The sequence below is a fragment of the Phalacrocorax aristotelis genome, chromosome 13 (assembly GCF_949628215.1).
Source record: "Phalacrocorax aristotelis chromosome 13, bGulAri2.1, whole genome shotgun sequence".
Lineage (NCBI taxonomy): Eukaryota > Metazoa > Chordata > Aves > Suliformes > Phalacrocoracidae > Phalacrocorax > Phalacrocorax aristotelis.
In genome coordinates, this window is record NC_134288.1 from 2,184,375 (window position 1) to 2,200,545 (window position 16,171).

Consider the following 16,171-nt stretch of genomic DNA (forward strand, 5'->3'; position numbering starts at 1 on the left):
CCGCTCCTGCCCTCCCATCCGTACAGCTGGCTGCAGCGGGCCCGCCCGGAGCCGACCAACAAAGGCGGACCGGGCTGAGGGGACTCTTGCAGCCACGGTGCCGTGAAGAGCAGCCGCCTCAGCGGGACGAAGCGGGAGGGGCGTGGGACGGCACAGCAACAGCGTAGCGCACAGAGCTGGCGAGCCCGACCCTGGGCCGCCCCCTCACGCCCGGGTAGGCGCTCGTGCGCATGCGCCAGCGCAGCCACCCCCCCCGGAGCCCGCCAGCGTTACGCGCATGCGCAGGGTGGGCCGACGCCTCGCGAGTACGGCCACGGAACCTCCGCGCATGCGCGCGGCCACGCTCCCTTCTCCCCGCCTCGCCACCAGAGCGTGATGACGTCAACGCCCCGCGTCCCCACTCCCCTCCCGGCCCGCGCCGTGACGCCAGCGCCGGTCCCCGCCCCCCACTATAAAAGAGGCGGCGGGCGGCAGGCGCCATTGTGCTGCGGAGCGGGCCGCGGCTGTGGCAGTGTGTGGGCCTGGCAGCACCGCTCCCCGAGCCCCTCGCGCCGCCTTGCTTGCTCTCCTCTCTTTCCTTTTCCTCTTCTCCTCTCTCTTTCCCTCCTCTCTCTCCCCTTTCTCCTCCTCGTCCTCCTCTCTCCCCCTCCCCCCCCCCCCGCCGCGGAAATGCCGCGCGTCTATATCGGCCGCCTGAGCTACCACGTCCGGGAGAAGGACATCCAGCGCTTCTTCAGCGGCTATGGCCGCCTGCTCGAGGTCGACCTCAAAAACGGGTGAGGGCCGTCCTGCGGCCTAGGGTCCCCCTATCCCAACCACTCCCGCCGCCCCCGGGGCCGGGCGGGCCGCGCCCGCCGCCCCTCCCCCCCTCCCCCATGTTGCCGCGCTGCCGCGTGGCGCCCGGCTCAAGATGGCGGCGGCGCGGGGGGAGCGGGGGCGCTGCGGCGGGGCCGGCTGCCATTGTCCCGCCTCGGCTCCCGCCGCGCCCCCCCCCCGCCCCGGGTGCTGCCTGTGACGGGACCGGGTCTTCCTTCTTGTTCCCACCCCTCAGTTACGGCTTCGTGGAGTTCGAGGACTCCCGAGACGCCGACGATGCCGTTTACGAGCTGAACGGCAAGGATCTGTGCGGGGAGCGCGTTATCGTGGAGCACGCCCGCGGCCCCCGCCGCGACAGGGACGGGTACAGCTACAGTAGTCGCAGTGAGTACGGGCCCGTCTTCCTGCGTGGTTACAGGGCGGCGCGGGGGGCGGCTCGGCTGTGTCGGCAGGGCAGAGCCGGGGGTGGCTGAGCGGATGGGGCTGAGTCCCGCGGGGCTGAGGGGCGTTATTTGGCGGGGCGGGGGGAGGGTCGCTGTCCCTGCGAGCGTGGTGGTGGGGGATACCTGGTGCATCGCTGGGAGCGGGCGAGCTGCTGGCTGAGCGCTGCAGGCGTTTTGCCTGCCACCAGCGTTGCACTCAGATATCCCCTCAGAAACTTAGCAGGGCAGATAGTGAAGCCGTTCTGGCTGCAAAATTGTGGCCTTCTAGAAAGGGTCTCGTGTTAACTAGGAACGATATGCTCTGCTAATTTATGGGCTCCGGTGTTTTTGGGAGCGTTTTAGATGAAACAGTGATGTTGCATCACTAATGTTAATAAGTAAATACCGTTGCATAATTGGGGTAGAAGCACTCCGCTTCTAACCTTCGTGTGAATGTTTCAGCTGAATTTGTAGAAGGGGTGGGGGGAGGTTTTCAAGCAGGAATCTGTTGTACTAAGTGGGGGATACTGTAAATATTTCTGCGCTCGGCTAACTTGTATAGCTGCTTGAGCTGAGCTATGTAGAGCTTAATTGGCTTAGTACTGTAATTAAAAGTACTAAGGCTTGCCTTTCAGTAGTCTCTAGAAGCTTGGTGTTTGGGGGGGGTGGGTATCTGTCTTTTTTAAAAAAGAATCAAATGTATGTTGTTTAAAATTGTTGCATGTTCAATTCAAACTTTTTAACAAGTCCTTGATGTTTCAATTTAAAAGTGACCAGTGGGGCTGAGGCTGTGTCCACTGAGGCTAAGATGACTGCCTTTCCTGATTGGCCATGGCTTTTCCATACATTGTGTGACCCTTGCCCTATGACCCTTTGGCTGACCTTACCGGAAGCCATGACGACAGCAGCCTTTTGCCATTAGACGCAGGGTGATGGTGAGGATTCCAAGGGTTAGACAAAACTGGTTAAACTGAACTAGGTGACTGTTACCTTGCGTGTTTTGTGGCCAAACCACCACCAAAAACCTCATACTGTGATGTAAGTACTTAGTGTAACTAGTAAACGTTTTTGTAAAATGTAGAAATGCATGTAATCAGTTAAGTTTTATATTTTACAATGTTCTGTAAAATAAAACTTAGCAAGGTGAATCTAATAAGGAGCAGTCACTCTCTAACAGATCTTAGGAGCACAGACTTGTAGGATTTTAGTCTGTTTGATTTGCCATTAATATAGATTATGGCAAAATTGCAAAGTTTATTGGAGGCTTAGAGAAATAAAGTCCTACTCCAGTAAATATAACTGTTTAACTAACTTTTTCAGAACATTTAGTTTCCTTCATGCTAGGAGACGGTCTAACTTTATTTCTTTGTACAATAAAGGTGGGGGTGGTGGCGGATATAGCAGTCGGAGACAATCTGGAAGAGATAAATACGGACCGCCTGTTCGTACAGAATACAGACTGATTGTTGAAAACCTTTCCAGTCGCTGTAGTTGGCAGGATTTGAAAGTATGTATTAATGTTCTATCGTAGAGTCTGTTGTGACTAGAAGGAAGCAATAACTTCCTTTATCGATGTTTGTTTTGATTTAAGTGGAAGTAATTGAGAAGTATTTGTGCGTGAATGTTTACAGGCAATTAATACCTCTTGTATTTGCTCAGACTTGTCTTAAGCTCATGTACTTGCAGAGTGTAAGTGTGTGGAACGGTTATATAATTCTTCATCTGCTCCCTCAAGGATTTCATGAGGCAAGCTGGTGAGGTAACCTATGCAGATGCTCACAAAGAACGTACAAATGAAGGAGTGATTGAATTCCGATCTTACTCGGACATGAAGCGTGCCCTGGACAAACTGGATGGCACAGAGATAAATGGAAGGAAGATCAGGCTGGTTGAAGACAAGCCACGGTCAAGCCATCGGCGATCTTACTCTGGCAGCAGGTCAAGGTAACTTTCAGGACACAGCAGCCTCTGCAATAAGACTACTTAATTAAGAATGGGTGTAGGTGGCCCTACCTGCAAGAGAGGCTGATGCTCTTCAATTCAGACTCTAAATTCAAATCCCAATATCAAAATTAGAGATTCAAACTCTTACCAGTTCAGTTGATATTTTAGGAATAGGGTGATGCCTGAGAATGTAGAAGGAATTTCTTCACGTAATACAGGAAAGCCAGGCTTGAGAGTTCTTCACATGTGGAGCATCAGGTGTAATTCACTGACAGCATATCGAATCCAAGTGGACTAACAGTATGTCTTGATGTGGCCATGCTTGTTTTAGCAAAGTTCTTCAGCTGCTTTTCTCTGTTAGATAGCACAGCAGGGCACACCAGACAAAGAATAAGAGGCAAATTCCATTTTACATGTTTCTAGGTCACGATCTAGAAGACGGTCTAGAAGCAGAAGTCGTAGAAGTAGGAGCAGCCGCAGCAGGTCCCGTAGTGTCTCCAAAAGCCGTTCGCGGTAAGTGATGCATTGTTTGCTATTAGTACAAGAATTGTATTTATTAACTGGTAGGTATTTAAAACTGCTGTAAGTACAGTTCAGTTCATGCAGAATAAACTCTGTCTCTTTTTGAAAGATCTAAATCCAGGTCACGAAGCAAAGACCGCTCACGTTCCAGATCTAAAAGCAGGAAGTCTAGATCAAAGAGCAAATCGAAACCCAAGTCTGACAGGGGTTCACGCTCTCACAGCAGATCCAAGGAGAAGTCTGAGAAGTCTCGGTCCAGATCCAGGTCCAGGTCTCGATCTCCCAAAGAAAATGGTAAAGGAGATGCTAAGTCTAAGTCCAGGTCAAGGAGTAGGTCTCGTTCCAATTCTCCGCAGCAGCAGCCATCTGCCAAGGCTCGTTCAGAGTCGCCACCCAAAAGAGCTGCATCGAGGTCCCGCTCCAGATCTCGTTCAAAATCTCGCTCACGATCAAGATCTAGTTCAAGAGATTAAGACTAGAACTCTCCTCTTACATTGCACACTATTACGGAACATTTTCCTACTTGTCAGGCCATTAGTGTTACGTTAGTACTTCAGAAGTTGGGTTTTTTTCTCTTGCAGGAGTGAATGGCCTAAGAACTAAGTAATGAGCGTAAAGGTTTAATTTGTATCCCAAATATGAAAATGAGATCGGATGGTGGTACAAAGCAGGAAAAGTCCCCCTTTTGTAGAAATACAGCTAAAAGTTTTGATTTTATAGTATTTCCGCAGGAGTAACTTAAGTACTCTTAAGTGCAAAGTGGTTTTTATATTAAAAATAAACTGAACATAAACATGCTTAAATCTGGGCTTTTTTGAAAGTATCATTTTTTCCTTTTTTTTGATGGTTTTAGAACTATGGGTATCATTAGCTTAATAGGTTGCAGCTTGCTACCAAAGGCAGGATTGCCTTGCTGGGCAGGTCAGATGATTGCCTGGTTTATCTGTGGAAGTGGGCTGCAAACTATATAAACCAGTAACAATACTAGGAAGGTTTTTTAGACCAGCAATAAACTCAAGTTGAAGCATTTCTGTTGTATCTTAACTTGCCAAAAGGGCGTTCTCCCCTGTACTGTGACTGTATTAAAGGTAATAAAGGTACTCTTGGAACCTGTATCATACAGTATTGCTGAAAAATCCTATGTTTCAAATTTGAAAGAATGAAAGCTTTCTGACTTTTTTTTGCTTGAATATCAAGTGTCACTCAGTTGTCAGACACTAACGTGTCTCTTGGATGCGGTCCAAGTCACTAGTATGTTGTATGGTTTGTCAGCCTCTAAATACCTATTGGATATGAAAAGTAGGTAAATAAAAGTCTTTCCTCCCTTTTGACTCACTTATGTTAACATTTTACTTCAGACTGGGAGAACTATAATCCTGTTGTGTGTAAGTCTGAACTTTGTTGGAAATGTAATCTCTTTGAGCTAGAGTTCTAGTCTTAACAAAGGCTTTGCTAAACCACAGTTGCCAATTCACTTAAATTGTGGAATAGGACTCATCCCAAAAATTCCCCTTTATAGTTGAATTGATTTTTTGTAACATGCAATAGCAAACATTAGAACTGCCTTGTACTCTTTATACAATGTGTAGTTTGACTTGTACAAAATTAAATTGGTGACTCAAACTCTTGTGTTTATTGCAGTGTAATGGGATTCTTTTTATGCCTTTCATGCTGAGGAAGTCACTGTTTTCCCTACTTACCTCTTGCTGGAGTAAATTCTTTGTTTTAGTAGGAGACATGGGAGCTCTTGAAATGTGCTTGAGGCCACATGGCCAGCTAAGCACCCTTTCTTCAAGTGTACATTGTCCTTCGAGTGTGAATGCAGAAGCAGCACCTCTGAAGGATCAGAGTTGTCCACATCTGTTCAGACGGTTTGGGTCAGGCACAAGGAGCATGTCAGGTGCACGTTCAAATGCGACTTGCTGCCGACTTCTCTTTCCTGGATTTGCTTTATGATCTAAACAGTTCTCGTGAAAATTAAGGTTCAGTTTTTTACTGTTTCTTGATCATACCTAGAAAGCTTGAGCTTTTGCCTGTTGCGTGTGAGTATCTGTGCTGGTACAAGAAAGGATCCCAGGATGGGGAAAGTTAGTTTCCTCATGGGACCTGAACGGATGATGCGATTGTGTGGCTTGTGTTGCCGTAAAATGGGCTTACTGGTGTTTTTCCATGCTGTTTCTATCCCAAGCATCAAAAAAGCTGTATTTGAGCTGCTCCGTGTAACCATGGAGCCTTAGAGGTGTTTCTGGCATGACCAAAACCACCCTTCTGCAGAGTGCATTTAGTGCTAAAGTTTTGTTCTCTGCACTCGGAACGAGGTGACTCCTGTGTTTAGGTCATTTGTGATACATATTTTTTTTTAATGGGCAGCTGTTCTAGTTAAGCTCTATTATCGTGTAATGACTAGAAAAATGACATGCTGAAGTTGTGATCGCTACAGGTAATACCTTCTCTATGTTGGATTTCAAATGTGAGGGGAACACTGGGAGCTTTGTACGGACATCAGACTGTGCAAGAATAGTTTAATGCAGGTTTACAGCTCCAAGCTACGCCTTGGAAATATTTACCTCCCTTAAACTTGTTGACACAAAAGCATTGTGCCCCTTTGATTTTATATATCATGGAGTAGGTCAGACCTCATGGAGAGCTGCTCTTCGGTGAGCCTCCAGGGGTTATCAGCAAAATATGTGTCACCTTCCTCAAAACAAGAATTGAGCTGGCAGTTCAGTAGATTAAAAGGTATATATGTGTATTTTCAGTATCCTCTATGTGTCTTTGTGGTAATAAAACAAGATGTTAATAATTCCCTTTTTGCGCATCCTTGTACATACTCATAATGGCTTGTTTCTAAAACTGATTTCCAGTGCCAGCATGAGAACGTCTTGGCCTTAGAGCAGCTGTTAGCCCCCCCAGTCTTGGTTAATGATGATTTTTACCAACTATATTCTTAGCTTTCTGAATTGAGGTTGTTATGACAATGGGTATGTTTGAAGTCATCTTTATTCATGAATTACAGGGAGGGCATAAACTGGGTTTAACCCACTTGCCTGTAACTCCTTTAAATATTGAAGATTTTTTTTTTTTCTGTTACTGGCCCCACATGCGATGTCTCTCTTGGCTGCTACACAAAAGAGAAATGGCCCTTTACTGTGCAAATGAAGCAGGAATTGCTTGGCATGACTTACATCCTTCTGGACTTGTTTCCTCTGGAAAGCTAGTAGGATTTCAGTAGTGCCGGATACTGAGCCAGTGCAATTAAGCACAAGGCTTGTGGTAACTCTTCAAAGAACCCACCAACAAAATCCAAACACTGTAATCCCTCTCGTCTGTGAGCACCATTTTTTGTAGGAGTGGAAGACACCGCCTGGTGTGTATTTGTGATCACAAGTGTGATTTTTTCTGAGATCTCTTGTGGATGTTGAAAAAGTGGTTTGGATAAAGGTCTTCATAGGAGAGTAGAAGTCGCGTGCTTGCTGCGCTTTGTAGCTGTAGCATGTGCTTTGCACTGGCCTGCAGTAGTAGCAATAGTCGATGGCAAAACCTTCTGGTGTTGCTCATATCTTGGCTTTTAACCTAACTGTGGAGCCATCTTTTCAGGGATGTGCTTTAGTGTGAGGCATCCTGACTTCCCCCCCCCGCCCCCGTATTTGGGATAACTGATACAAATTTGTTCTTAAAAAAGAAACTCCTCATCTGGTGTGGAGTGCAGGATTGACTTAAAATGTTCATGTCCTATAGCAAATTGTGAAGGAGAAATCAATGCTCTACTCTAAAAAAAAAAAAAAAAAAGTGAAACTTAGAATCTGGGGCTGTATTTGAGCCTGTTCCTAGCCTTTTCCTGTATTTAAAGAAGTGTCCCTCCCTGTAATTTGGTGTTTGACATAAGTGCAAGTTCCATCCTTAAATCAGCAATTCATATGATGTAAAATATCTGCTTTAAAGTTGATGAAAACACCTTTCCCCGTTACTGTGTCTCACTTAAACCCCAGCAGATAGCAGGAAAGCTTTTCTGCTTGACGTAGGTGGTGAGTCAGAGTGCCCTTTGTGGAGCCACCTGCAGCCTTGGAAGCGAATCGAAATCTGCCTTGCGCTGTCCCCCTGGACAGCAGCGATGCTGGCTATCACACACAAATGGGGAAATCTGGTATTAAACAAAATCCATTCTTGCTCAGAGTTTCTCTGACCAATGGGGGATACGTGTGCTTTGAACTTCATCTCTTTGCTTGTGTCAGGAGGTAATCAAAGAGAATTCTTTTTCCTAGCTCAAAAAGGTGTTTTCTTCCATGCTTTGGCTTCTGGCTCAGTGCTTTGATGGAGAAGAGAACAATCCCTAGTGTACCTGGTCTGGTGAGGAAGCAAGCTGCAAAATGTGATTATTCCTGATCTAGGCAGGTGACTGACTCCAGTCCTGAAGCATGAAATGAGGTAGTGCCTCCTGGTTTGGGGACTACAGTGAGCATCTAGCTGGCAAGGAAAGTAATCTGATTGTCCCCAAAGCCAATGAAGGGGGCAGATGATGAGAGGTTTGTACTTTCTCTTTGATGCCAAGGCCCAGAAAGGCTTACCTCAGCCTTTACATCCACAACATGGGATTTTCAGAAGCTGGTAATGCTACTATTGGAGTCCATGCAAGTGCTTCTGCTTCAGCAAGTCCCTGTGCTGTCACAAAAAAGAATGCAGCATGCTTTAATAGGCAGACATATAGGCCTGTTCTGTGCCAAGTGTTCAGAAACCATTGCTTAAAAAAGAGCAGGAGATGGACTAAGAACAAGAGGATTTAAAACCTGCTGTCACAAAACATGCCCTGTGAAATGGCCAATTACATCACTACAAGAAAACAGGCACAGTGTATTGGCTTGCTGTAAGGAAGAGCACAACTTTTGTGTCTGAGGTACACCAGAAGAAATACCTCACCTAGCAATATTACTATGCTTAGAGTGTAACTGCGAGTGGCTAGAATAAGCGACACTCCTTTTTCCTACTGTAACATTCCTACCTCTAAATTTTGTGGTTTTAGAGTCCATTTACTCCTGCCCTAAACAAGATTGTAACTGCCTTTGCATGAGCAATGTGGAGGGGCATTTAAGGTGTCATTGCTGGATTTATTATTCACATGTGGAATAACCTGAACTGTTTCCGATTCCTACTTAAATCTAGTTCGGGTTGGCATTGTAACATCTGCATAGCATCCACAGAGCAGTTACCTAAGTCAAAGAGCAAAAGCTGGGAAAGTAGGAATTTGGCTCAGAAGCCTGGAAATCCAGAAAATTTCATTGAGCTGGTGTTCGGTATGTCCTTGAGAGATGATGCAAAACACTGCGATGATTTGAAAAATGCATAGTTAAAATGTTGATCAGGAGGTAAAGTTCCTGTGACACAATTAGCAGATCTTTGCCGTGTTTGTTTTGCTCTTTGTAATGTCTGTTTGATGTGAATAGGAATGCCTTCCTTCAAAAGGTGAAAAGCAAAACATACAAATACTGCTTTGCATGGTGGCAGCTATTAACTGTTCAAGAATGTTAACTCTCTGTTCTTGGGATCATAACGGTATCTGTTAACATTGTGATCAGTGCTTTCCCCCCGTGTTTTGTTTTGTGGTTAGGTGGAAAGAATCAAATAGCAGAATGTGGGCTCTTAACTCTCAAAGCTTCTTCACACATTACTATTTTTTTGAAATGTGTATGTTGATGCTGGAGGGGAAGTTTCAGTTGTTTCATAATCCAATAAAAGTTTAAATAAACAAACTGCTCTGAAGTGGCTCATAGACTTCCACCCTTTTAGCTACATCTGTCAATAACATGTCCAAGTTGGTTGGATGAGCGTAGCTGCACTCCTGTGTAAGAAGGAATGGACCACAGCAGCTGGTGTGATCCATACCACTGGAAAAGTAGAGGCAATAGGAAGATGTCTACAGGTAACGCGTGCTTCGGGGTGTACTTCACAACAGTTTGTATGAATACCCGAGGTTTGGATGTGATGCTGGGTGATTCTCTGACTCAAGGGCTACATCCTCTTCCTCCTGTTCACAGGAAGTGACTTCTGCAGGGTGGACTACTTTAATTTAGAATATCTCAAATAGTAATTTTTAAAAATTAAGTTTTTTTCATTTTAAAAGCAAAAACCTAAGTTTTGATCCAATGTTTTGCCTTTGGGCAAGAACTGGGGGCAGTGATCTGTCCAAAATCCTAAAAATAGTGAAGGGAGACCTCTGTGGGTGACACCACGGTTGGAGGTGACTGGAAGATGCAGCCTGTGCTGTCATGTAGATGGAGTTGTGGGGGGAATTACTTGTGCAAATTTATTACTGGAGCATGCAGCTCCCGGAACAGGATTATCCTGTAAATGTGAATAAGAACAGTTAGTGCCATTAAGGCAGTAGGTGTTAAATAGATCACATCTTATCTTCTTGCTGTAATCACACCCAGTCTATATGCTAGTCGAAGAGCAATGTTTCTCCTAGAACTGGGTCAAGTCCAAAAAGCTTTCCCATGCAGTGTTTGTATTCCTTGTTCTGCTCAGTGTCAGCTGTCAGCATCCTCGCTCAGCACCAACATGAGAGAAAAATAATACAGCAAATAGTCTCTTGCGATCACAGTGGCACAACAGCGATGCTGTACAGTCAACCTGGGGGGGGCAATGGTGGGGTGCAACAGCTACCCTGGGGTGGCATCTCCTGTTCTGCTCGGCGCTCTGGCACAAGCATGCCACTTAGTGCGGAGCAGGTGCTGACAGTAACTGGGGAGACAGGAGAAAACATTTTGAAAGAGGCTCTCTGCTTACCTCGTCTGGGTCTATTTGCTGACAACTGAAAATTGTTGCTCTGTGAGCTGACAGTGCAATCCACCATTTGCCATAATATAGGTGTCACCTAGGCACGTTTGACAATCCAGAGCAGATTGGTTTTTAGTTCTTCATACACAAAAGCCCCCAGAGAGCATGAAACTGAGGCAGAGAATTGCAGTGAACTGCCTAGTGGGAACAAAAGCTACGAATGCCAGGTTGCACTTCAAACTTACTCCTGTTGCTTCATGTTTTGTAAAGTCTATCAGGCTTTTGCGTCAAACGAGCGTGGGACATGACTGTGGGTGAGGACAAAGGGAACTGCACAACCACCTGCAGATGCTACCATCCGGTGAACAGCAGAACGTGTGGGACTGAATCCTGGCCTAACGTCTCCCAGAGCATCTCCTGTTAAGCACAGCCCTGATGCAGTCTGCACTAGTTAGGCCTGCTGGTATTAATGGCATAGCGGAATCTGATAAGCCATGTCTCAATAAATAAAATTGTAATAGCATTACTAAAAGCTAAGTTTAAATAAACAAAAGTCCATAGAATCACAGAATGTCTCAAGTTGGAAGGAACCCATAAGGATCATCAAGTCCAACTCCTCGCAGGACTACCTAAAACTAAACCATATGACTAAAAGCGTCATCCAGACGCTCCTTGAACTCTGACAGGCTTGGTGCCATGACCACTTCCCGGGGGAGCCTGTTCCAGGGACCGACCACCCTCTAGTGAAGAACCTTTTCCTCATGTCCAGCCTGAACTTCCCCTGACACAGCTTCATCCCATTTCCTTGTATCCTATCGCTGGTCACCAGAGAGAGGAGATCAGCACCTCCCCCTCCGCTGCCCCCCTCGAGGAAGGTGTAGCCTGCGATGAGGGCACCCCTCAGCCTTCTCTTCTCCAAGCTGAACAAGCCAAGTGACCTCAGCTGCTCCTTGTAAGTCTTGCCCTTGAGACCTTTCACCATCTTGGTCGCCCTCCTCTGGAGACGCTCTCATAGTTTGATGTCCTGTGTATACTGAGGCGCCCAAAAGCACGCATAGTGCTCGAGGTGGGGCCACACCAGTGCAGTGTTGGGTGGGCCAATCCCCCCTCCCTCAGCCGGCTCGCTGTGCTGTGCCTGATGCACCCCAGGACACAGCTGGCCCTTTGGGCTGCCAGTGCACACCATTGATTCAACTTGCCATCAACCCAAACCCCCAGATCTGCTTCCATGGGGCTGCTCTCCAGCCTCTCATCCTCCAGTTTGGATGTGTAAGTTAAGAAGTTTTACAACAGAGGTTGTGGATATGGAATTTGAGGCACCAGAGGGAGAAATGGTTGGGTATTACATCAGCCAGAGGGCTTGCTGGGAAGCCAGGGATGCCTTGTTTTTACCTAAAGTAGCTGTTTCCCGGGAATTCATTCTTAATTCATGATTTTTTCATGGCAAGCATAGCCAGGAATGGGGAAGTAACGGGAGAAGGTGAATATTGGGTTGCTTTCCAAGTGATGGGGTTTCACTCTGCTTCCGATTCAAATCTTTTTGAACCTCCCACTGCAGCATAAAAGGATTTATATGGGAAGACCTTTTTCTATATTGTGCCACTGAAGGTCTATTTGAAAAGGGAGAAGGCGGCAGTAGCAGCAAAGCAAATACTTGTTACTTACTTCCTGATTTTCAGGATCTAATTGCTTCATCAGAGTCTCAGACTTCATCTTTTTTAATGCATTAAAATTTGTGGAGAGCAAAACTCAAGGTGATAAAAAGCTAGCAGATCCTCACACTAGAAAAAAAGAGCTTGTTCGCGCACTGCCTGAAGTGAGCAAGAACACGCCTTGCCCTGGGTTCGGTAAGACAGGAGCTGGCTAGCAGGGGAGCAGGCGGTTGCCTCTCCCCGGCCAGTAAAATGTGTGAGTGCCCTTCTCAGCGGCTTTTTGTGCAGTTTGGTCCTGGTGCTTCCAGTCTCAGTTCCTTCCACTACCACCTTCTGCGGACAAGTGGGACAGCCATCACGTAAATGTCTAAAAGGCACACTTCTTGTGTGGCCATAAAATACTACAGGGCGGCAGGCAAGCTGCCCTGGTTTTTGACCAGAGCACTTAGGAAGCACTACTCAGCACCGTGCAAGAGCAAGCCCTGCATCTCCTCCAGCGAACGTTCGAGTGATCCATTTGCTTCCCAGTAACCGTGGGGATTTCCTGTTAATGTTCTCCGATTATTCTTTGGGCCTGTGGTAGGACCGCTGAGGAGGAGAGGCTTCCTCAGCTCTGCTGGGGCCTGCCTGCATCCGGCAAGGCCTGGGGAACTGGTTTGGTCTCCAGGGCCTCTTGGCTGCTAATGTGAGGAGGACACGCTGTGGGCAGCAATGGGGTGCAACTGCTCTCGCAGGGGAGTTAGGTGAATATTACTGACTTAGAGAAAAAGCTGGCTTTCAAGCCCCCCGTCGCATCTAACCCAGGAGAGAACAGCTGAAACCGGTGCGCGGGCTGCCTCGCAGCCCAGGTCCGAGGCGAGGGCGGGGGGCGCAGGGACCCCCGGGGTCCGCCGCGAGGTGACCAGCGCCAGGACCCTCCGCGCCGCGGGGCCTCCGCCATGGGGAGGGACGGAGGGGCGAGGGGTGGCGGCCTCGGGGCTCCCCTCCCGGGCTGGGGGCGCTCCGCGGCCCGGCCCCTGCCATGGCGGACGCCCCCCCGGCAGCTCCCCGAAATCTTGCGGCGGGATTAACCACCGCCACTGCGGCGTGGAGGAACCCGCGGGTTGCCATGGCGACGGCGCTCATTAAGTGCATGCATTCCCACCCTGCCCGATTACCGCCCCCTCCTCCCGCACACACTCACGCACACGCACTCCCGCACAAGCGGCCCGGCCCCGCGCCCCTCCCGCCGCGGGCTCCACCGCCCGCCGCGGCCCTGCTCGCAGCCCCGCCAGCCCCGGGCCGGGCCGGGCCGTGCGGGCCCGAACGCGGCTCTGCGCCGCGCAGGCCGGGCCGTGCAGCCCCCGCCGCGGCTCGGAGGAGCGCCCTGCCCAGGCCCCGGCCGCCGGACCCCGCCGTGGAGGTAAGGAGCGTGGCCGGGCACGGCCCAGCCCGTGGACCGCTCCCCCGGCCAGGCCCGGCCCGGCCGCCTTCGGGTCTCCCCGCGGGCGAGGGCCCGGCCGGGTGAGCGGGCCCGCGGCCTGCCGGGGCTGGGATGGCGGGGCCAGGCCCGCTCCGCGCCGCCCCCTGCAGCCAGGGCGGCCCCGGGCCGGGCGGGGGAGGGACGCTGCGCGGTTGCCGCCGTGTCTCGGCAGCGGCCCCGAGCGGGCGGGGCGGCCCAGGCCCAGGCCCAGGCCCGGCGGCGTCGCCGCGCCCGGGCCGAGGCGGGCGGCGGGGGGACGACGGGGCCTGGGGCCGTGGCTCGGCGGGGGCGGCCGGGAGCGGAGTGGGCCGGGGTTCCTGTCCCGCTCCCCGACGGCCGCCCAGGCGTGGGCCCTCAGGGCTGTAACGTTTATGTGCAGCAAAGCGGTTTTCCTCAAGGCAAGGCACTGCACCCGATAGTGGGGCATAGCTCACCAAAAATTTAAAAAAGGAAGAAAAAAAAAAGAACGTGCAGGTGCTTATCTCCTTTGGACAAGTCCTGTGCTGGTGTACCTGCAGGTCCTACTGGGCTGACTGATCCCACCTGGGGGGTGTGTGCATGTGTGGTGTGAGGCACTGCCCAGGCGTCACCCAGCGGTGCCCAGCAGAGACAGGGAACAGCACTGTTCTTCTCTGGCTTTCCCAAGGGATCCTCTCTGGGACACGCAGAAGTTAGAAGCCCTTTCCAGGGTAGTCGTTGGACCATGTTCCTTCAGGTGTTTCTCAAACACTGCATGAGCACAAGCTGTCCTGGAGCCTGAAGATGTCACCAGTGTGGTCCTTTAAGCGGTCCTGCAGCATGGAGGGTGTTAGTCCAGCCTAGCAGGACACAGATCACACAGCTCTGACTACAGAGAGAATGTTCCACATCCTCTAGGACAGGTTCTGGATTTATTTCTTTACTAGTTATAAAAGACTGGACATGCTGAAACATTTCGGGATCGTGTATCAGTCGCCTTTGGATGTTTCCGCCTGCTTATAAATGTAACTTGCACTTGTGGAAAAATGTCCTGTCTTATGCCCTCCCTCTGCGCAGGGTTGGATGCTGCAGCAGGGCTGGTGCTATCAGTAGGCAGTGGCTTATGGCAGCGGAGTGGAAGGTGGGATACGGGTGTCCCCTTTGTGCTTCTCTCAGCAGTGGCTGGGTGTCTGCGCCCAGTTGGAGCTGCCCAGGCTTCAGGCTGCCTTTTGGCCTCAGTGTTGAGCCTGGATGGCGTCACCTTGAGCCCTTTGAGGTGGCACACGAGATGGCTGGTAACTGCTCATTCTCCCTGCCTACGGGTCTGAGCAGATCCACAGGCTCAAGAGCTAATCCTGGTGGCAGTGACGCTCCTGGGGACAGCAGGTGACACCCACCTCAAGTGTCTCTGCTCTGTTAGCTGTGTCTGAACCTAAAGTGGAAGGCAGTTTACTGCTTTCTCACCCTTCTCCCTCTGATCTCTATCTTCACAGAATCTATTTGCTATTTTGAAACGTGCAACACAAACAGCCTCTTACTGCATGAAAGGACATTTCATCCTGTTTTGAGATGTTGATAAATACCATGGTCCATTCCAGACCTCACCCCGTGCTGCAGCAGCACCTAGGAGGACTTTGTTGGCCCCTGGCTTATTCCAGAGGAGGCATTGCCTCCTGGGATTAAAGCAACAGTCAGATTTGGAAGGGAGGAGGCATCTGTGTTTGCCATTGGGCCACCCGCCTGTGCAAAGGGTGTTACTGAGCATGCTCCTGCGTGTATATGGAGTAAATACTTTTGCAGTGCCATTAGTCTCTTAAATGCCTGCCCTGGGCAGTGCAGAAGATGGGAAGACCCAAGGGACTAGCTCCCAGCCCACCATGTCTCTGCAGTGCTCTGGTGTACCACTTGCAGTTTTAGCATGATCCCAGCTGGTGTTTTCTCTAAGGGCTCAATTTTGCCACGGGGAGTTATTAGTAATCCATACTTCAGCTGTTGTTAAGGATGGAGAAGTTCTCTGTTATGGCCGAGGAAATTCCTGAAAAAAATAATTCACAGAATCACATGATGATTGAGGTTGGAGGCACCACAGGTGGTCACCTCGTGCAGCCCCCTGCTCCATCAGGGCTACTCGGAGCCAGTTGCCCAGGACCGTGTCCAGGCAGCTTTTGAGTGTCTCCACAGATGGAGACCCCACCGCCTCCCTGGGCAACCCGTGCCAGTGCTGGGTCACCCTGACAGTGGAAAAGTGTTTCCTGATGTTCGGAGGGACCCTCCTGTGTGTCAGTTTGTGCCCACGGCCTCTGGTCCTGTCCCTGGGCACCACCGAGAAGAGCCTGGCTCCGTCCCCTCTGCACCCTCCCTCCAGGTACTTACATGCACCGATGAGGTCCCCTGAGCCTGCTCTGCTGCAGGCTGAGCAGTCCCAGCTCTCTCAGCCTCTCCTCATAGCAGAGACACACCAGTCCCTTCATCGCCTTCACGGCCCTTTGCTGGACTCTCTCCAGTATGTCCCTGTCTGTCTTGTACTGGGGAGCCCAGCACTGGACCCAGCACTCCAGGAGTGGCCTCAGCAGTGCTGAGCAGAGGGGAAAGATCCCCTCCCTCCACCTGCTGTGGCACCCCTC

General features: G+C 49.9%; 2 protein-coding genes across 4 annotated transcripts in view; both read left to right on the forward strand.

The window, feature by feature from the left end:
* Positions 1-461: 461 nt before the first annotated feature.
* On the forward strand, positions 462-5,327 carry SRSF6 (serine and arginine rich splicing factor 6). Its single transcript, XM_075108957.1, has 6 exons — positions 462-776; positions 1,052-1,200; positions 2,618-2,745; positions 2,974-3,182; positions 3,606-3,695; positions 3,814-5,327. Exons 1-6 carry the CDS (start codon positions 670-672, stop codon positions 4,175-4,177), a joined length of 1,047 nt encoding a protein of 348 aa, XP_074965058.1. The 5' UTR covers positions 462-669; the 3' UTR covers positions 4,178-5,327.
* Positions 5,328-13,206: 7,879 nt separating this feature from the next.
* L3MBTL1 (L3MBTL histone methyl-lysine binding protein 1) overlaps positions 13,207-16,171 on the forward strand; it is a 31,046-nt gene continuing 28,081 nt past the window's right edge. For 2 of the 3 annotated variants that reach the window (XM_075108955.1, XM_075108956.1), the window contains exon 1: positions 13,207-13,529. The gene's annotated coding sequence lies outside the window, so the exon portion shown is untranslated. Of the gene's footprint in view, positions 13,530-13,856; positions 15,913-16,171 lie in introns of those variants that run through there. The other variant, XM_075108953.1, reaches the window with a different exon arrangement.

Coding starts and splice junctions, on each gene's coding strand:
- SRSF6 (XM_075108957.1), top strand. CDS start 670: ATGCCGCGCGTCTATATCGGCCGCCTGAGCTACCACGTCCGGGAGAAG. Junction 1,201..2,617: donor GTACAGCTACAGTAGTCGCA/GTGAGTACGGGC, acceptor TGTACAATAAAG/GTGGGGGTGGTGGCGGATAT. Junction 3,183..3,605: donor TACTCTGGCAGCAGGTCAAG/GTAACTTTCAGG, acceptor ACATGTTTCTAG/GTCACGATCTAGAAGACGGT.